At 59.4% G+C, this 19,816-nt stretch overlaps 3 protein-coding genes across 4 annotated transcripts; 2 read left to right on the top strand and 1 right to left on the bottom strand.

Moving 5' to 3' along the window:
• The first annotated feature begins 5 nt into the window (after positions 1-5).
• Positions 6-7,533, top strand: MIEF1 (mitochondrial elongation factor 1). Of its 2 annotated transcripts, XM_040986208.1 has the most exons (5): positions 6-92; positions 4,049-4,199; positions 5,444-5,621; positions 5,786-6,048; positions 6,416-7,533. In XM_040986208.1, the coding sequence occupies exons 2-5, from the start codon at positions 4,056-4,058 to the stop codon at positions 7,220-7,222; spliced, it is 1,392 nt and encodes a 463-aa protein (XP_040842142.1). In that variant the 5' UTR covers positions 6-92; positions 4,049-4,055; the 3' UTR covers positions 7,223-7,533. The 2 variants fall into 2 exon arrangements, with proteins under 2 accessions (XP_040842142.1, XP_040842150.1); XM_040986216.1 differs by lacking the exons at positions 6-92; positions 4,049-4,199 and having other exon boundaries at positions 5,532-5,621; positions 5,872-6,048.
• Positions 7,534-10,533: 3,000 nt separating this feature from the next.
• On the top strand, positions 10,534-12,476 carry ATF4 (activating transcription factor 4). Its single transcript, XM_040986274.1, has 3 exons — positions 10,534-10,704; positions 11,149-11,469; positions 11,580-12,476. The coding sequence occupies exons 2-3, from the start codon at positions 11,244-11,246 to the stop codon at positions 12,389-12,391; spliced, it is 1,038 nt and encodes a 345-aa protein (XP_040842208.1). The 5' UTR covers positions 10,534-10,704; positions 11,149-11,243; the 3' UTR covers positions 12,392-12,476.
• Positions 12,477-15,521: 3,045 nt separating this feature from the next.
• On the bottom strand, positions 15,522-17,968 carry RPS19BP1 (ribosomal protein S19 binding protein 1). The gene is made up of 4 exons (XM_040986362.1): positions 17,917-17,968; positions 17,710-17,823; positions 16,225-16,322; positions 15,522-16,058 (listed from the first exon to the last, which is right to left on the bottom strand). Exons 1-4 carry the CDS (start codon positions 17,966-17,968, stop codon positions 15,927-15,929), a joined length of 396 nt encoding a protein of 131 aa, XP_040842296.1. The 3' UTR covers positions 15,522-15,926.
• Positions 17,969-19,816: the final 1,848 nt, after the last annotated feature.

Here is a 19,816-nt window from a genome sequence, read left to right on the forward strand (position 1 = left end):
CCTTCCTGGCCCAGGGGAACGGGGACAGAGGTGCCTTTGTGGACTGTCCTGCTCTGGGCGCCCCGTGTTACAGATGCATTGAGAAGCCTCAGGTGGGTAGGTCCGTTTTCCCTGTAGGTCTCTCTCTCTCTTTTTATTTTTTTTTCTTCTGATTCTGGGAACCAGAAAAGGGAGAACCCTTCCTGTTGCTTTAGGCTATTGGAAGTTGGGGGTGGGGTTCTAGACCCCCTGGCAGAAGTGGGTTTCTTCTCTTACTGAGAAAGAAACAAACCTTGAGTGTTAGGTCCCATTGGACCAGAATTGCCATCTGTTTACATTTTTTTTAAGATTTATTTATTTATTTATTGTTTTAGATTTTATTTTTTATTGGAAAGTTAGATATACAGAGAGGAAAATCTATCCAATGATTGACTCCCCAAGTGGTCGGAACAGCTGGAGCTGCGCCAATGCAAAGCTGGGAGCCAGGAGCTTCTTTTGGGTCTCCCACGTGGGTGCAGGGTCCCAAGGCTCTGGGCCGTCCTCGACTGCTTTCCCAGGCCACAAGCAGGAAGCTGGATGGGAGGTGGGGTGGTTGGGATTAGAACCAGCACCCATATGGGATCCTGGCATGTACAAGGTGAGGACTTTAGCCACTAGGCTACCGTGCCAGACCCCACCTGTTTCATTTCGTGAAGCATTCTAGATCCTGAGTTTTGGAAAAGGCACTGATTAAAAGCATGAAAGGTCTGCAGCAGCTAGCTCACTTTAGCAGCATCAGCTGTCAGGGGTCTGATCGCGCTCCCAAGAGCGTAGCTGCCTTCTGCCTGGCATCGTCTCCAAAGCCAGCAGAATGGGCAGGCCTCAGTGCCCGGGTCCCTGCGCCGGCCACCTGCGTGGGGTTGGGGCTGCTACTTCCTGCTTGTTAGAGTGGAAATTTTGCATGATTTGAGTGTTTCTCCTCACAACCATTTTGGTCCTTGAATGTTTCTGTGTTCAGAGTTTAGAATGTTTGCACAGTTTGAGTGCTCTGAACCTGGCTCCCATGTCTGCGTTTGCAGCGTGACGTGTGAGTGAGAAACGTGAAGGAGGGGGCCTGATTTAAAACACAGAATTCACTTCTGTTATAGTGTAGGTACACAGCCTGGACATAATTTTATGTGGTGTTTATGTGATGTTTTTTTAGTGTGCCAGATGAGGCCTGGTGTGGAAGCTTCTGTTTGTGGCATCGTGTTGGCACTCAAGACGTGTTAGATTTCGAATTTTCAGTCTTCAGCTCCATGGGCCTCTCGGGGTGACTGGCACATGCAGAGTTGCCTTCTGCTGGGCCCTGTCCCAGGCGTCCCCCAGGACCTCACGCGCAGGAATGGGGTGTGGCGCACTGGGGCTTTGGCTGGACGGCTTCCCTCGGCCTGGGTCAGGGCGGGGACTCTGGCTGGCTATGAGAAGGTCGGAGTGGAAGCTGGCTGTAGTCTGGAAACTTGAGCGGAGTGGTGCTCTGGAAGGCAGAAGCTGGAGCTGTGGCTGGGCCAGGTCTGGAGGCACCTCACATTTCGTTGGGGGGACATTTGTTCTCCCAGCAGCGAGAGGGCTTCCATCGTGGCCTGAGTCACCTGGAATCACTCACTAACTCCAGCCTCATTTCTGCGTCTACACGATGGATGCATGTAACCGACCTCACTCACGGGGTTGTGGTTGTGAAGAAGAGGGAAGCTGTAGGTGGGGGCTGACAGAGGGGCGCTTCCTGTCCTGCTCACAGCGTCCCCTAAGAGGAAGACTGGTTATGAGAACCTAGTAGCAAATGGGTCGAATCAGAGTTCTAACCTGAAGGCACGCTCCGGCTGTCTGCTCAGGCTGCAGGGTGCCTGGGTAGCCTTGGACCCCAGGGAAGGGTGGACGGGAGCAGAGCCTGTCTGTTCAGATTCCTCCTGGGCTGTCTGTAGCTGCGACTCTGACTTACACTCAGGCTAGGTAGAGTGTGGGAGGGCTGGGAAGAGGCACGGCATGCTTCCGCCCTACTGATTGGCTTGGGGCAAGGTGGTCCAGCCTGGGACCTGCCCTGGGAAGGAGGACGACTCTATTTTCTGGGCGAGGATGAGGATGAAGATCAGCCAGAGGACAGGCGAAGGTCAGGGGAAAGTTGGCTTGTGCTCCCCGCTTGCTGGGTGGGTGGTGGCTCCTCACCTGCATGCCCTGTCCGTCCAAGTCAGCTGCATGTCCTGGTTTGGCCCTTTCGCTCCAAGAAATGGCCTCGTGACTTGTCATTACTGTGTGGTGAGGTGATGGGTCTCTGCTTGCTTTTTATTAACCTGTTCAGGTGACAGGTTAGCGCCAGGGGTCCAGGATGCTGGAGGGCCCACCGGGTCTGTGTTCCTGGTTTCTCTGCTTGCTTTCTTCATTATGAGTATAAAGTGAGTCTGTTCACAGAACCCTAAACTGTGGCACTGAGTTAGCAGGTTCCTGGGGAGCACTGGGCCCTGCTCAGCACCCCGCGCACCCCCAGCCCCTCCCTCCTGTGGACCGCAGCACCTTCTAGTGCGTGCTGAGTAGGGGTGCACTTGGAGAGGCAGGGCCAGCTGAACCAGGTTAGGGGTGTGTGTGAGTGTGTTTAATTTATCTGAGAGCTAGAGAGCCAGCCAAGCAGACAGCCCCCTCTGCTGGTTTACTCCGTAGACAGACGTCCACCGTAGCTGCCACTGGCCCTGCCAAACCAGGAGCTTGGGGCCACCTTGAGTCTGCCATGGACTGCTCACCTCCTGCTGCCTTCCGGGGTGTGCACTGGTGGGCAGCTGGCCTTGAGGGCAGAGCCAGGCATTGACCTGGCACTGCAGTGTGGAGCGAGGCATCCTGGGCGACCTCTTAGCTGCCGGCTACACTCACCTGGAATGGGGTGGGCCTTTGTGTTCCTTGGTGCTTGTGGACCAGCTGCCTTTGTCCGGGCCCCTGGGGCCGCCATGGCGGGAGGCTGTTGGTGAGACCAGGTGCAAGGTGGCATCAGCATGTGCCCTGGAGGTGAGCTGGTTCCAGGAAGCCGGGGTGGACCCTGGCTGCTTCCAGGAGCCAGCCTAGGCCGTGGGGGTGGGGGTGGGGGCTCTCTGGACTTGGGGACAGTCCTCAGTGCGTTCCCAGTGCCCACTGCCCATGCTGTGTTCCTGTACCCGGTGGCAGGCATGTTTCCTTCCACGTGGCCCTGCGATTGGGCCCTTCCTTTTCACAATGGGGTAAGTGACCACCCGACTAGGAGTCTGGACCTCATTGCAGGGCTTCTTTTCCCTCTGGCCACAGCACCACCTTGCTCTCAGAAGGACTCTGGAAGGGCCCTGGGGGTGAGGGAGTACCTCCTGGTGTGGCTGTTTCCTGAGCCACAGCCTCCTGCAGGTGACTGCACTTCCGGTTCATCTTGGAAGTGCCTTGGAGCAGACTCATGTACTGTCTGGTTAACAGCTGGGGTCACCATGTGCTCAGTCTCCCTGAGTGTTTGTGGGGGCTGGGGGCCATGAGGAGAGTGCTCCTCAGGGCTTTTCTCCCTGGGTCTGTGGAAGGCCCGCATGTGGAGCTGGCAGGATGACCCTGCTGTGCTGTGTCTGCTTTACAGAAGCCAACACAAGGACTGCGCTGGGTTCAGGTGATAGAGAGAGGCCTGTGAGCATGACCTATGAAGAGGAGCATGTGGGCTTCTCAAGGGGGTTGTGCCGAGCATCTGGCAAGGCACAGCCCTGTGTGGGCAGTGAGGCCAGTGGCTGAGGTGTGCCCAGGGCCCTGCTCACGTGTCACCTTGCTTGGGTATATGTGAAGGACCAGTGGGCGCTCTGCATCTCACGGGAGGAGGCAGCAGGGGTTGCCTGGTGGGATGTGGGATACTGGGCTGAGCCCCATACTTCTGTCCCAGTGGGTGGTGAAGGTTTCCTACATACGCAGTCAGTGCCTTCCCTGTGTATCTGCTGCACCAGAGGACGTGGACCCTCCCAACCCGCCCTGGTCCCTGAGCTCGCTGGGGTTCTGTGGGGGATGGAGTAGGTGAAGCATAGGTTCGGTCCCTGGTGGTGACGCTGTGTCCTGTCTTCTGTTGCAGGTGAGCGATGGCAGGTGCTGGCGAGCGCAAAGGCAAGAAGGATGACAATGGCATTGGCACAGCCCTTGACTTTGTGCTGTCCAACGCACGGTTGGTGCTGGGCGTCGGGGGAGCCGCCATGCTGGGCATCGCTACGCTGGCAGTGAAGCGGGTGAGTGCGTGTGTGAGCAGGGCCGGGGATGGGGGTGAGGCCCTGTGAGGTTAGCACCAGACCAAGGCCTGACACTGCTGGTGGCAGGTGTTTTCCAGCAGTGAATTGTCATGAGACAGGTGCTTGATGGGGAATTAGGGCTCTAGTCAGAAAGAATCATTGCGGGGTTGGGTGTTGTGTTGCAGTGGGTGAAACTGCCGCTTGGGATGCCTGCGTTCCAGTAACAGGGCCAGTTTGAGTCTGGCTCCTCTGCTTCTGACCCAGCTCCCTACTGCCAAGGGTGGCCCAAGTGCGTGGCGCGCTGCCACCCATGTGGGAGACACAGACGCAATTCCTGACTCCTGGTTTTTGCCTGGCCAGCCTTAGCTGTGGTGGCCATTTGGGGAGTGAACTGTCAGATCTTTCTCCCTCTAACTATTTTGCAATTTTCCTGTTTTGTTTTGTTTTAAGGATTTTTATTGGAAAGGAAGATTTATAGAGTGGAGGAGAGACAAAGATCTTCCCTCTGCTGGTTCACTTCCCACATGGCTGTAATGACTGGTCTGAAGCCAGGAGCCAGGAGCTCTTCCAGGTCTCCTATGTGGGTGCAGGGTCCCAGGGATTTGGGCCATCCTGCTCTGTTTTCCCAGGCCATAGCAGGGAGCTGGATGGAAAGTAACACAGCTGGGATAGGAACTAGCGCTCATATGGAATACTGGCATTCGCAAGTGGAGGATTAACCTGTTGAGTCACTCTGCCAGCCCCTCAAATAAACCTTTTAAAAAAATCAGTAAAGATGGAAATGTATCTCACCTGTATAAAATTTGAAATAATTAAATGCCATTCCTTGACTACCTTATCTAAAATAGCATCACCAACCACACATATATTAGGTATTTAGAAGAACTCGGGGGTGTGTCTTTGGCACGGCAGTGAAGGCCCCACTTGGGACCTCTGAATCTTGTACAGAAGTGCCTGATCTTCTGGCCCCACTTCCGGCTGATGTGTCCTGGGAGCTGGGGGATAGTGGTTTGGGCCACACTCATGGGGGACCTGGATAGAGAACCAGGGTCTCGGCTGTGTTCTTGCTAAACCTTAGCTGCTGCGGCATTTGGGGAACCAGGCATTGGGGAATGGATGGAAGGTCTCACTCTGAATAGAAAATGAAAATAAACAAGACAGATTCTGGTTGAGGTTGCCAGGATAAGGCTTGGGAGGCGGGTGGTTGGGAGGACAAGCGTGTGCCACGTCCTGTGCCGCCGCAGATGTACGACCGGGCCATCAGCGCCCCGACCAGCCCCACCCGACTGGGCCACTCAGGGAAGAGGAGCTGGGAGGAGCCCAACTGGATGGGCTCCCCGCGGCTGCTCAGCAAGGACGTGAAGACGGGCCTCAGCCGCTCCCTGCAGACCCTGCCCACGGACTCTGCGGCCTTTGACTCAGGTGAGTGGGTAGCTGGGCACCCTTGTGGCACCTTGGGCCCCTGGTATTTCCAGAATGCACGTGCCAGCCACTGGGTGAGCACTTGCCCTCTGCGCGGGACCTGTCCTGCCTGGGCTGAGCCGGTGTGGGAAGAGCTCATGTGCCTCTCTCTCTTGCCTTGGCAGATACATTCTGCCCACCCCGGCCTAAGCCGATGGCCAGGAAGGGCCAGGTAGACTTGAAGAAGTCACGGCTCCGCATGTCCCTGCAGGAGAAACTCCTCTCTTACTACCGGAACCGGGCAGCCATCCCTGCTGGCGAGCAGGCCCGAGCCAAGCAAGCTGCCGTGGATATATGCGCCGAGCTGCGGAGCTTCCTGCGGGCCAAGCTGCCTGACATGCCACTTCGGGACATGTACCTGAGTGGCAGCCTCTACGACGACCTACAGGTGACCTGAGGGGTCTTGTTGGAGGGGAGGGCTGAGCATGGGCCAGGCACTGCTCCGTAGTTGCTAGGACAGAAGTTTCCCAGGCTTGCCCGAGACACTGAGGCATTTACTGCTTTTGTGCTTCCGCCCTGTGGCATTGTTGAGATGTGCTCAGCACATCTTTGCCTCTTTTTGCTCGTAGCTCACTTTCCACATTTACGAAGCTGTGAGGAGCCTGCCTTCTAAACCTGGTCTTCTTGCTAGGGCCGTGAATGAGTCCTGGGCCTTGCTTGCAGGAGGCGCACAGGACAGCAGGCCTGCCTTAGGGTTAGGGGAGCCTGTCTCCTGAGCACAGCGCGGACTCATGGCTTCTGCTTGTGCCCTGCAGGTGGTGGCAGCCGACCACATCCAGCTCATCGTGCCCCTGGTGCTGGAGCAGAACCTGTGGTCATGCATCCCCGGAGAGGACACCATCATGAACGTCCCGGGCTTCTTCCTGGTGCGCCGTGAGAACCCGGAGTACTTCCCTCGCGGAAGCAGCTATTGGGACCGGTGTGTGGTCGGAGGCTACCTCTCCCCCAAGACGGTAGCAGAGACGTTCGAGAAGGTGGTGGCTGGCTCCATCAATTGGCCGGCCATCGGCTCCCTGCTGGACTACGTAATTCGGCCTGCGCCGCCCCCCGAGGCCCTGACGCTTGAGGTGCAGTATGAGCGGGACAGGCAGCTCGTCATTGACTTCCTGCCATCGGTGACCCTGGGTGACACTGTCTTGGTGGCCAGGCCACACCGGCTGGCCCAGTATGACAACCTGTGGCGCCTGAGCCTGCGTCCTGCCGAGACGGCACGCCTCAGAGCCCTGGACCAGGCCGACTCCGGCTGTCGGTCTCTGTGCCTCAAGATCCTGAAGGCCATATGCAAATCCACTCCGGCCCTGGGCCCGCTCACTGCCAGCCAGCTCACCAACGTCATCCTCCACCTGGCCCAGGAGGAGGCTGACTGGTCCCCAGACGTGCTGGCCGACCGCTTCCTGCAGGCACTGAGGGGCCTCATCAGCTACTTGGAGGCCGGAGTTCTGCCCAGTGCCCTGAACCCCAAGGTGAACTTGTTTGCAGAGCTCACCCCCGAGGAAATAGATGAATTGGGATACACTCTCTATTCCTCATTGTCCGAGCCGGAGGTGCTGCTGCAGACATAGGACAGGGAAGGCCAAAGCGGATGTCGGGTCCGGCCCCGGCCGCCTGCATGCTCGGCTGTGCAGTTGGTACCTCACTGGGTCCCTAGGTGCCTCCTGCCCGCTGGGCACCACGCTGGTCACTTCATGCTGATTAGAATGACACCTTTTGGTCTCCTATTTTCCCCACCCTTTCTATTTTTGTTACCAAACACTGTGGCCCCTGTTCCCCTCTTGCCGCAGGCTGATTGTTCTGGAATGAATTGAGAAGGCAGAATGCTGGCCTGAGCTGTTGAGACCACGCTGTTTTGCGTTGGGGCCCAGGGATCTGGCTTCTGTGTGCCCTGCCCTCCTCTTTGGCCCATTCCTGTTCAGTGGCCTTGCTTTTCTGTTCTTTTGTTGTTTTTGATCTGCCAAATCAAGACGCTGCCTGGTGGTTGAATGGCGCAGAGAGCCATGGCTGTGTCCAAGCTGGATGCTGCAGAGCAGCTGCTGGCACAGAATTTGGGTTTCTGGGAGTAAGGCTGGTAGAATTTCTGAACCCCAGTTCCTGGACAAGTCAATTCTGTTTCCCCACCCTGCCCCTGCCCTGACCAAGTAAGGTTTGTGTGAGAGCTGAGATTGTCTCTCACGTGGACAGTGGCTGAGTGCAGTTACTCGGACCGTGCCAGTGGCCGCAACGAGCGATGAGCAGGTATGCAGGGTGGTTGTCCCTGTGTGAGCCTTACCTGTTGCCACAGAAGTCGCAGGGTCCGGAGAGGCAGTGCCTCGCCTGGAATGCTCTCTGGCCTTTGCTGTGGCCACCTGGGATGAGACCTTGCAGGCACATAGCCACGCAGACTGGAAGCTAGAAGGCAGCTGCTAGAGGCAGCCCGCGTCAGGGCTTGGTGGCCAGGTTTTCTGCCAACACGCCCTGTCTCCTAGGATGGTGCCTTAGAGTGAGAGCAGGTCCTGCGGCAGCCAGCATTTCATCCCCAGGGCGGCCGTAGGAGGGGACACGGCTTTCGGCCCGTCCTCTCAGGGTTGAGGCTTGCACCTGCCCCTGGCCCTGCTCTATGGCTTGCAGTGCCCTCTGGTTCAGGGGTTTTGTCCGGTTGTCGGCCAGAGGCTGAAAGCCCTTCCATTGCTGATCTGCCCCTTCAGTATTGCCCTGCCACCAAGCTGTCGTCTGTCTACCTCTCCCTCAGTGAGGTGGAGCCCGGCATCAGGGCCAGGAGAGATGCCACACAGCCTGGCCACCTCAGCTGCCTCCTCGCTGTAGGGGACGAGGCTCCAGGTGAGCGCTGAGCCTGATCATGGAGAGAGAACCTGGCCACTTCTCCCGAGGAAGGCCAGGAACCAGCAGAGGGCTCAGGCCCTGGGGGTCTCCTCCCGGCAGAAGCTGTGCAGGGCGCAGCACCTGTGTACTGCGGGGTTCAGTGGCTTGCCTGGCCATGCTGCCTTTCTGTTCCTGAAGTGACCGCCTCTGTTGTCCCTCCTGCCGGAGAGCATGTCCCTGCGTGGCCAGGCCAGCCGCACTCCTGCCTGATGCCCGCGGGCACACGTCTCATGGCCTTGAGCACCTTCTGTTCTCTCCAGTTGCCCTTCCAGAAACATGAGTATACAGTATTTCTGTATATGCCTGGTTGTGATTTTTAAAAAAATAAAGAAATGACCCATTGCTTCTGTGTGGGAGGCCTGGCTCCCCGGCCTGGCGTGGGGTGCTGGGCGGTGGGTGCAGGTGATGGCGTCGAGGGGTCCTGCGAGTGGGGTCTGGAGCGCTGTGCCCAGTTAGATCTTACTTGCTGTGACTGCGAAAACACAAGATGAAGGGGTCCCCCCAGCTGCACTTGTGGGGGTGTTGGCCCTTCTGATCACCTGGTAGTCTTTGAGGCCAAGTCCACGGCTTGCCTTCCAGCCCCTCAGTGCTGGGGGACAGGTTGGCTGGTTGAAAGTGCTCGCCGGTCTGTGCATCTGGGCTGGCTTCCTGCAGATACAGCTTAGCCCCTCAGAACCCCGAAACCTGCCTTTCTCCCCAAGGGAGGGAGGAGGTAAAACACAACACCATGTCCTCCCTCAGCATGGGAAGAGGACAATTAAAAACGTGTATCAGTGTGTGGTGTGCGGCGTCCCCACGGGCACTGTCGCTGGTGTCCCGAGGTGCTCCACCCGGTTCCCAGAGTGGAACAGCTGGCAAGCGGCCACTGCCACCGGCTCCCTGCCCTCTTTGGTGTCCCAGGCACTGCTGCCAGGCACTGCCCGGGTCTCACGCGGCGGAAGGCAGACTGCCATCACTCCGAGGGAAGGCAGGGTAATGATGACGCAAGAATTGGTATTATTTGAAAGGCAAAATTAGAGACCTTAGCATCTGGGTCATTTGCCAAAGGTCCAAGAGCTTAGCTCTCGTCCAGGGACCCAGGCCCATTAGGAGTGGGATCGGAAGTGGAGCAGTGGCGACCTGAACCAGCGCCCGGGGGCCTGGATCGGGGCAGGGCGTGTAGTTTAACGCTGCTCAGCGCGCGGTGTCACCGCCTTCTGCCCGCAGACCAGTGCCCCGTGCCTAGCTTATGCTTCTGAGGACGGCCACACTAACCCCTCAGCACGTTCTTTCGGGGCGGGTCGAAGTTGGTTCCGTCCAGGACTTGATGGAACCCTACCGAACCCCGGAGTTCTCAGGGGGCCGGCCGCGTGCTGTAAGCCCACAGCCCGGGAGGCGGGATGACGCGCTTCCCTGCCTCGCACAGCGGACGGAGGTCAGAGGAAGGACGCGCGTCTGCCCGGGGCACCCTGGGCAGCCGCCCGCCGTGGGCTTCGCGGGTCTGGGGAGCAGCGGAGGGGTGGGTCCGCGGGCGCGGCCTGGGGGGACCCTGACCCGACACGGCCGCAGGAGCCGCTCGGACCGCCCATCTCGGGCCCTGAACCAATAGGAGCTTGAGGTTTCTATGACTCGTCCTGTCGGGGCCAATCAGCTCGGCGCGCGCTCCCCGCCGGCATCTCGCGCGATCACCAGGCGGCCTCAGCCGTCACCATAAAAACCTTCCTTGGAGTGAAAGACGCTTTACTCCCCGCCCTTGGGAGATCCCTCCGCGCCTCCGGGCGGGCAAGGCGAGGACGCCAGGTAAAGTAGTGCGCCCCTTTTTCTGACATGGGAGCCCGAAGGTAAATGATTTATCTGCCCACAGCTACGCCCCGGGCCCTAAATGTCGGAGGGCTGAGAACGGCCGGGGAGGCGCCAGAGAGGGCACGGGGGTGCAGCGCCGGGGCCGCGGCGGAAGGACACACCCTGTGATGCGTCCCGCAGCCGCCGAGTCTATAAAAGGTGCGCGCGCGGCCAGGCGGCCATTGCTGCGGCTCTGTCCTGTCGATGACGAGTTCCCCGCCGCTCGCGCCTTCCCTCTTCCCCTCCCGCAGGGTCGCGGCCACCATGGCGTATTAGAGGCAGCAGTGCCTGCGGCAGCGTTGGCTTTTGCAGCGGCGGCAGCAGCACCAGGCTCTGCAGCGGCACCCCCAGCGGCTTTAGCCATGGCGTGAGTACCGGGCGGGGCCGGGGTCCTTCTCCGGGGATTCGGGCTTGGGCTGCGGCCTCGGGCGGCGTACCCGAGCGTGTGTGTGTAGGGGAAGCGTTTTTACGAGCGCCCGGGACGCGGGGCCCGTTTCCGTGCCCCGGGGACGTTGGCGCGATGGGGTCGGGGCAGTGCGGGCCTGCGCGGGCCTGCGCCTGCTGCCCGGGGCTCGGGGTCGGGGGCGGCTGGCCGGTCTCGGACCCGCCGTCCTCTCCCGAGCCGGGCGCGGGGCCGCGGTGGCCGCCCGCCGAAACGTGGCGGGAGCCAAGATGGCGCGGGGAGGCGGGCGCGGGGTGAGTCACGGGGCGGGGCGCGGCCGGGGTGACCGCGCGTCCATCTTGGGCCCCGGGGGCCGGTCCCGGGGCTCCCCGCGCCCCCTGATGGCGCGCCCCCTTGTCCCCCGCGCAGGTTTTTCACGGCATCCAGCAGCAGCTTTGCTGTAAGCGACCAAGACTTCGCCTTCGATTTAAGCACCTCCTTCGAGTCGAGCCCAGCCCCCCGACATGGCCGAGATGAGCTTCCTGAACAGCGAGGTGTTGACGGGGGACTCGATGTCCCCCTTCGACCCATCGGGTTTGGGGGCTGAGGAGAGCCTGGGTCTGCTAGATGACTACTTGGAGGTGGCCAAGCACTTGAGACCCCATGGGTTCCCCGGCGACAAGGCTGCGGCGGGCTCCTCCGAGTGGCTGGCTGTGGACGGCGCGGGCATCGCCTCCGACTTCGGCAAGGGTGCGGGCCGCGGGTGTCGGGTGGGCGCCCCGGGGGCGGGGGGCGGCCTGCGGTGTGCACCCCCGGAGGCGGGGGCGGCCTGCGGTGTGACGGCACGCCTTGTCTTGCAGAGGATGCCTTCTCCGGGACGGATTGGATGTTAGAGAAAATGGATCTGAAGGAGTTTGACTTCGACACCCTGTTGAGTCTGGATGACCTGGATATGATGCCCGAGGAGCTGCTGGCCACGCTGGACAACACGTGTGACCTCCTGGGCCCCCTAGGCCCCGAGAGCAGCAAGGAGCCCCCCCAGGCGCTGAACCCCACTGGCCATCTCCCAGAGAGTTTGCCCCAAGCCGACCAAGTTGCCCCCTTCACTTTCCTGCACCCCCTGCCCCTCTCCCTGGGGGTCCTCACCTCCACACCTGACATGTCCTTTAGTTTAGAGCTAGGCAGTGAAGTGGACATCTCCGAGGGTGACCGGAAACCAGACTCGCCGGCCTATGTCACCATGGTTCCCCCGTGTGTCAAGGAGGAGGACAGCCCCTCTGACCACGACAGCGGCATCTGCATGAGCCCCGAGTCCTGCCCGGGCTCCCCCCCGCACAGCCCTTCCACCTCCAGGGGCTCCCCACACAAGGGCCTGCCCTCTGCCCGCCCCAAGCCCTATGACCCGCCTGGAGAGAAGGTGGTGGCTGCCAAAGTGAAGGGTGAGAAGCTGGATAAGAGGCTGAAGAAGATGGAGCAGAACAAGACGGCAGCCACGCGCTACCGGCAGAAGAAGAGGGCCGAGCAGGAGGCCCTGACGGGGGAGTGCAAGGAGCTGGAGAAGAAGAACGCGGCCCTGAAGGAGAGGGCCGATGCCCTGGCCAAGGAGATCCAGTACCTGAAGGACCTTATGGAGGAGGTGCGCGTGGCGCGGGGCAGGAGGCGGGCCCCCTAGCCACCCGCTGGGCCTTAAGCTTGTACATACTACGTAGGAGTTGCTTGCTGAAGCTGTTGTAATAAATTATTTTGTAGTGAAGTGACTTCAGTGACACTGTCTTGTTAATACTCTCCTATGAGACCCCAACCACATAGAGCTGGGAAAGTGTAGGAGGTCCATCCAGCTGGGAGCCTGCAGTCCAATTTGTGGACAGCAGCAGGGTTGTCCACCCACAGGTGTCACCCCATGTCCTGGCACAGCACAAAGTCAAGGTCCGTGGAGCACTGTTCCATGTTCTCGGCCTCCCCGCTGCCCAGCGTAGGCTGGTCCCCAGAGGCACTGGGTGGAGGGCACACTGAGCTCGCAGCATTGTTCCAGTGTGACCTACTAGCTGAGCCCCATGTTCTCAGCCTGCCTTTCCAGTGTCCAGCATAGCCACTGGGTGGAGGGCACCCTGCACCTGCTTGGCACCCTGCCCGGTGAGGCTCAGCTGGCAGGCCACACAGAAGAATGCTGTGGGCTCACAATGTGCCCTCTGCCCAGTGCCCACCTAGCAGGGTGGCGTGGCACTGAGACTGCCATCTGGTTGGAAGGGGCTGGCAGCTTTCTCACTGATAATGGGTTTTGCTTTTTACAATTTTTAACTTAAAAGGCAGGGAGGTCTCCCCAAAGTGGCTTCAGTGGAGCTGGATCTGGCCATGCGGGGTTAGGGGCCCAAGGACTTCCTTAAACCACTGCTTTCCCTGGCCACAGGCAGAGCTGGAAGGAAAGTGGAGCAGCCCCTTGGTTATAATCTCTGGTTTTGTGACATTTCTTTGACATTTATATAGTCGACGAGGGTGGGAAAAGCCGAGGACCAGGGGAAAATGGGTGAGACCATTGTTTCTACGTTTTTCCTTTTACTGTATCTGGGGGAAGGGGGAGATAAAGGGAGAAGCCACACCCAGCCTCCCTCCCTGACTGAAATAAAAGGGCTACCTGACCAACCCAGCTAGGGGACCAGGGACAAAGGCCCAGCCCAGGAGCTTTAGGGGTTGCCCATGCGGCTGTGCCCTGCCTCCAAGCTGTGTGCTGTTCCTTAGGCACCCCTGGCAGGCCTAGCTTAGGCCTGGCCTGAGGCTGTGCAGTCAGCAGTGAGGGAGGCCCACCCCTGCCAGGCCTGGGAGGCACCCTGCAGAGGGGGACAGCACATGACCAAGGCTTTGGGTAGGAGGGGCCCCAGTATGGCCAAAAGGCCCTGGCTTGGGCACTTCCTGTTGTCTAGGGTGAGGTTGCAGGTGGCTGAGAGCAGAGGCTGGGCCCGTGGTCCCCAAGGCCGTGTCACCTGTGCTGTAGTGACACTGTTCAGGTCCCGGACACAGCCAGTGGAAGCCAGTAAATTAAAGACCAGAAAGGCAGGGCAGAGTTGGGCGCCACAAACCCCACAGGGTGGGGCTTGGGGTGTGAAAACAGGAAGGTTCCAGGGACAGTGCCCAGCCAGAGATGAGGGGGCTCCCCAGCACCTCACCTCAGCAGGGGTGGGTGGGGGACGCAAGCAATGGCAGGAGCCTGGGAGCAGCAGACCATGGTGGGGGATCGCTCCTATGCCTGCCTGCATCCTAGCAGGTGGGGCCTGCAGCCCACTCCACCAGGGTCCCACAGGGTGCTGTGTCATCCTACTCCTGCCTGCTCTTGACCAGCTGTGTGTTCAGAGGTTGACCAAGCAGCCCAAAGCCACAGAAGCTCAGCTGTGGACTCCCTTGGGGTCACCCTGGGGCCCCTCGTTCAGTGGCATCACACCCACCCCGGTCTCACTTGGGGAAGGCCTCTTCCGGCCGTCTTCAGCTCTGGCCCATGTACCCTAAGCTGTTCTAGTGGGTCACCAGGCCCCACTAAATCAGGTGGGATACCTGCTGGCTTCTTCAGCAGGCAGCAGGGAGGGGACAAGACCATTAAGCCATGTGGCAGCAGGCGTGTCCTTGGTCAGCTTGTCCTTCCATGACGCAAATTGCTTGGGTAAGCAGCTGAGCCGGTTTCTTGCTAAGCCATTTAAAAGGTGAGTCGTATCAAGAACGCCCACGCCTGGATCCCGCTGGAGGCTTGCCAAGCCAGCAGGAGGTGGACCTTTGCTGTCGCCACTGGGGATGCCCAGGTCTCAGTGCCAGCTCTGACCCTGAACACACACACCCCGCACCCGTTGATGTTCAAGTACTTGGGTTCCTGCCACCCAGGTGGGTGGTCCTGCTTGAGATTCTGGTTCCTGGTTTTGATGCCCCCCCCCCTCTGCTTCACTTTTTGTTAGGTTTACAGAAAGGAAGGACAGAAATATCTTCCATACTGCTGATTCATTCATTAAGTGGCTGCAATAACCAGCACTGAGCTGATCTGAAGCCAGGAATCTACTCTGAGTCTCCCTTGCAGGTGCAGGGTCCCAAGGCTTTGGGCCATCCTCTACTACTTGCTTTCCCAGGCCATAATCAGAGAGCTGGATGGAAGTGGAGCTGCCGGGATACAAACCAGGACACATATGGGATCCTGCAGGTGGAGAAGTGGCCAACTGAGCCATCACGCTGGTCCCTCCACCCCACTCCCACCGCAGGCATTTTGGGGATGAATGAACAGGCTAAGGTCTTTGTATCTCTTAAACTCCACAGCACCTGCCCATCCCCTCTGCAATGGATGGTGCCTTCCCTCCTCCCCCGCCTGGCTCAACCCCCCTTGAACTTGAAACCTGGCTCAAGAGTAGGACAGGCTAGCAGGAAGTGCTGGGGCGGTGACCCCCACCTTAGGGAGCCTCAACCTGCAGGGGTCCTTTAAGGTGTGCTGACAGGCTCAGCCATACCCCCACCTGTCCTGGCCCCTACTGGAAGCCAGCACCCCAAGGGAGTCCTCAGGTTGGGCCCTCGGTGCTGTGAGCTCAGAGAAACGGAGCCGACAGGAGCCTGAGCCCACCAGGCCGTGGGGGACCACATGGAGCCCAGGCTTCTGGGAGGGCCAGGATACCACTCTGCCCTCTGGGGGTGAGGCCCCGGCAGCTACTTTTTTTTTTTCCCCTTCAGGTCACCAACTTTGCAGTGGCTGCCACAGCCAGGGCAGGAGGCCCATCTGAGGAGGGAAGGGGTGGGGCCGCTGGCGCAGAGCAGATGGCCCGTGGAATCAGATCCGCAGCTCAGCTGCACACAACTCCGGCTCATGTTTATTAAAGCCTGGAAACTCCCTCGAGCCCTACTTCCCTTTCCTGGGGGCATGGCTGCTGAGGACATGGGGACTGGCCTTGTTCCTCAGCAAACAGCCCAGAGGCCCCTCCTGGGCAAAAGCAAACAGAGCAATCACAAATGTCCCTTTCTGTATGGGCATGAGGCTCAAGTCCGCGGATATCCCCAGGGCTTCCCACTCACCAGCTCTATTCCACCCCCACTGAAACGCCAGTTGCGGGGCTCCCAGGAGCTAGGCTGGTCCACCACGGCTACCTGCTGCTCATGCTGTGCATGGCGTGGCAGCATCCTGGGGCCAGTGGAGGCCGAGAGACTGCAGGTGCTGCGCCTGAGCTGGTCCCACAAGGCTCTGAGGGCGTCTAGCTGCCGAAGTATTCCTGCTGGAACTTCTGGAAGTCCTCCTCAGTGAACACAGTGCCTTCGGCCTTCTTCTTCTTGGGCTTGGCTGCTGGCCGGTCACAGGCCTTGCGGCCCCGGTTCTGCCGCAGAATCTGGGAGGGGTGATGGAATGAGGCCACCTCACCTCCACTGACCAGGACGTGCAGTGACGTCCAGAAGTCCTGAGGGCATGGCGTACTAGTTCCCCGTCCCCACAGGGTGGCCCAACTGTCCCACCCCCTGTGGCCATCACCCCCATGGCCCGTCTTCTTGACTCACCTGCTGGGTCACGGCCTCGGCCACAGTGCTCCTTGAACTGGTCATAAACTTGAGGTTTGTCTTGAGGTGGTCCTGACACTCCCGCTTCCGGTACTCGGCTGCGGGTGGTGGGCAGAGCATCACTTCTGATGAGCTTCCCTCAGGACCCTGTGCGAGGGTCACCCTGGCCCACCCTGGCCATGCCCGGCCTCTCCCTGCCACCTGTGGGGGACACCAGATGGAGCTGCCTCGGTTTGGGTCAGCCTAGCTGTGGCAGGCATTTGGTGGCAGGAGTGGGGGAACCAGTGGCTAAAGATCTCTGTCACGATGGACACAAACACAAAGATCAGGAAACAGATGCAGGGGTGCAGGGCATAACTTTTAAAATAGTGTTTTTTAAAAAATATTTATTTCCATTGGAAAGTCAGATTTACAGAGAGGATAGACAGAAAATCTTCCATATACTGGTTCACTTCCCAAGTGGCTGCAACAGCTGGAGCTGAGCTGATATGGAGCCAGGATCCAGGAGTTTTTCCAGGTTGCCCACGCCGGTGCAGGGTCCCAAGGCTTTGGGCCATCTTTGACTGCTTTCCCAGGCCACAGGCAGGGAGCTGGATGGGAAGCGGGGCCGCTGGGATATGAATCAGCGCTCACAGGGGGTCCTGGAGTGTGCAAGGTAAGGATTTCAACCGCTAGGCAACTGTGCTGCCCGGGCAGTGGTTTTAGATAGGCAGACAAGTGACAGGGTGTGGTGAGATGGGCTAAGGGGTGTGTGTGTGTGTGAGAGTTAGCAGCTTTCCCGGGCAATGCCAGAGGCCCAGGCCCATCTGACTTCACAGAAGGGCAGTGCCTGTTGAGAAGATCCAGTGTGTACAGAGGGGCCTAGCACGAGCACCTGCCCAGCCATGGGGCCAATGGGGAGGCCGTGCTGGGTCTCCAGGCGTGTGGGGGGAAGTCCTTGCCTAGTGGCAGCTGCCCTGGCCTCCACACCTTTTGCTCTCCCCTCGGAGGTGCTCTGGGGGATCCCTATGCACCCCCAAGGCCCATTTCAAAGCCTGGTACTTTCTCGTCGGCACCTGCAGGGTCCTCTCACTGGCTCCGCCCGCGCCCTGCCCACTGCCCGCAGGGACCTCCTTCCTGGGCAGGTGCCTGCGACAGCACCGCCCACAAGGTGGGGTGTGTGATAACGCTGGGGGTGCTCGCAGGGCCCTGGTCAGGACTGCAGCGTGTGTTACAAGCCCCACCTGGAGCCTTAACTCACCCGAGCTCCAGTCCCAGACCCCGCTGCTGCACTTCCCACGCAGCTCCCTGCTTGTGGCCCGGGAAAGCAGTAGGCGGAACAGCCCAAAGCCTTGGGACCCTGCACCCGCGTGGGAGACCCGGAGGAGGCTCCCGGCTTCCGACCGGCTCAGCTCCGGCCGTGGCAGCCAAGCAACGGACGGAAGATCTAACTCGGCCTTTGACATACACCGACGGTTCCCGGCTCCTCCCCAGCCCGGCACTCACCCAGGGCAGACTTGGGGACCTTCCCCTTGGCCGAGCTCCGCAGTTTCGGGGTCTGGCTCGCCTTGGCCTTCCGCGCCCGTTTCGCCGGCGTCCCGCTCGTCGCGGCCCGGGGGGCTGGAAAGGAAGCGAGCGGCGGGACTGGGTCAGAAAGCGCTCAGGCACCTCCGGCTCTGGTCCCCTCGCCGCCCCCAGGGAAGCCCGCCTCACCCTCGGACGCTGCCAGCAGCTCCAGGCCCCGGCGCAGCAGGGCAGCCGACATGCCTACCCAGCCCGCGCACGCGCCGCGCGCTGCTTCCGCTTCCGCCTCCCCGGAAACCCGAGCTGCGCTCGTCCGACGGCTCCAGAGCGACGGGCGGAAACTCCCGCTACCTTAGAGCGCATGCGTTAGAGAGAATGTCTACCTAGATCCTTAGGAGGAGCGGAAGCTAGGGGGCGGGCCTAAGACCGAGAAGAACACTTTTGTGGGCCAATCCCTTGTCAGGTTTCACCTGGCGCGCCAGGTCCCGCCTTCTCCCGGAAGCCGGGCACGGCACCTGCCGCCGACGTCTTTCTTGTGGCTGGGTGGGCGCGAGGGCCCCCGGCTGGTCCGTCGTAGTGTTCCGTGGGAGCTGGTACTGTGGCAGAGAGGGCCGCAGTCATGGTGGGGTGAAGTGGTCGGGCCTGGGGGCCCCGGGCCTGGAGATCTTGCTCACGGGGGCGTGGGTAGATGTGACCTGCCAAGCTCCCCATGGGGGCGTGGACCACCCTCCCTCCATCTTGTGAGTTGACTTCAGTAAGGCAGGGGGTTTGCAAAGCAACCAAGCCAGGAGAGGGAGATTGAGACGGTGAGAAACTCGGGGACTCGACTTCTGTCTTCTGCCATCCAAGTCACGCATGACCCGAGATCTGATCCACGTTAAAGATATCTGCAGAACTGTGGAACGAGATGCTTTTGTTGTAAAAAAAAAAAAATACAATTGGTCTTTTGGTCTTCATGAAGTCTGTCGTGTATGTTACCAGGACATGAGTTTGTTGTTTTGAACAAATACAGATTTTTCAGATGTCACAGTTTCAATCGGTAGCATGGTCAATACCAGGAGGTGTCACTGACCAGGTATGGATTTAAGTGGCCAGCGCTTTCAAGGCCACAAAGCAGGAGAGCTTTCTGCCAGAAGCCCCTGACTTGTTCATAGCTCTGTCAGCGCCCTGCTTGACAGACACACTCGAGATGGGATGGGGTGGTGAGAGTCCCTGAGTGAAGCTGTTCTGAGGGCCTCCCGTACACCTGACACCATGGGGGGGGGGGCGTGCAGGGGCAGGACTTGGGACTGCTTGGGGGGAGGGATGGACAGCTAAATAGATTTGAACAATAACAACCATGACAGCGAGGGTTGAAATCCTGCAGTGGATCCCAGTCAGCACCCCATACAGGTGCCGGTTTGTGTCCCGGCTACTCTAGTTTAGATCCAGCTCTTAATGTCCTTAAAGCAGCGTAAGATGGCTCAAGTCCTTGGGACCCTGCACCCATGTGGTAGACCTGGAGGAAGCCCACGGCTCCTGGCTTTGACCTGGCCCAGCTCTGGCTGTTGCGACCACTTGGGAAGTGAAAGATTTGTCTCTCCTGTCTGTAAATTTGCTGTTTTTTTTTTTTTATGAGAAGATTTAAAAAAATGCTTATTTTTATCCTAAAGTCACATATACAGAGAGGAGGAGAGATAGAGAGGAAGATCTTCTGTCCGCTGATTCACTTCCCAAGTGGCTGCAACGGCTGGTGCTGCAGTGATCTGAAGCCAGGAGCCTGGAGCTTCCTCCGGGTCTCCCACACAGGTGCAGAGTCCCGAGGCTTTGGGCTGTCCTTGACTGCTTTCCCAGGCCACAAGCAGGGAGCTGGATGGGAAGCGGGGCTGCCAGTATACAAACCGGTGCCCATATGGGAATTCTGGCACATGTAAGGTGAGGACTTTAGCCACTGGTTTACTATGCCAGGCCCTAAGTATGCTTTTAAATAAGAAAATAAATAAAAAGAGTGAGAAAATGTGGCCTGCACAGGTGTGGGGCACCCCACCTGCCAGCCAGGGACCGGGAAGGCTTTGGGAGGGGGTCAGTGTCCTACACAGGAGACTGTCAC

This window comes from Ochotona curzoniae, unplaced genomic scaffold (genome assembly GCF_017591425.1).
Source record: "Ochotona curzoniae isolate NIBS_2020 unplaced genomic scaffold, NIBS_Ocur_1.0 contig_1014, whole genome shotgun sequence".
Taxonomy (NCBI): Eukaryota; Metazoa; Chordata; class Mammalia; order Lagomorpha; family Ochotonidae; genus Ochotona; species Ochotona curzoniae.

What these genes read in the sequence shown, in the direction of transcription:
- MIEF1 (XM_040986208.1), top strand. Translation starts at nt 4,056, where the DNA reads ATGGCAGGTGCTGGCGAGCGCAAAGGCAAGAAGGATGACAATGGCATT. An exon ending in CTACGCTGGCAGTGAAGCGG is followed by an intron (nt 4,200 to 5,443) that starts GTGAGTGCGTGT and finishes GTGCCGCCGCAG; the next exon opens with ATGTACGACCGGGCCATCAG. An exon ending in CTCTGCGGCCTTTGACTCAG is followed by an intron (nt 5,622 to 5,785) that starts GTGAGTGGGTAG and finishes TTGCCTTGGCAG; the next exon opens with ATACATTCTGCCCACCCCGG.
- ATF4 (XM_040986274.1), top strand. Translation starts at nt 11,244, where the DNA reads ATGGCCGAGATGAGCTTCCTGAACAGCGAGGTGTTGACGGGGGACTCG. An exon ending in CGCCTCCGACTTCGGCAAGG is followed by an intron (nt 11,470 to 11,579) that starts GTGCGGGCCGCG and finishes CTTGTCTTGCAG; the next exon opens with AGGATGCCTTCTCCGGGACG.
- RPS19BP1 (XM_040986362.1), bottom strand. Translation starts at nt 17,968, where the DNA reads ATGTCGGCTGCCCTGCTGCGCCGGGGCCTGGAGCTGCTGGCAGCGTCC. An exon ending in GCTGCTGGCAGCGTCCGAGG is followed by an intron (nt 17,824 to 17,916) that starts GTGAGGCGGGCT and finishes CTTCCTTTCCAG; the next exon opens with CCCCCCGGGCCGCGACGAGC. An exon ending in GGTCCCCAAGTCTGCCCTGG is followed by an intron (nt 16,323 to 17,709) that starts GTGAGTGCCGGG and finishes CACCACCCGCAG; the next exon opens with CCGAGTACCGGAAGCGGGAG.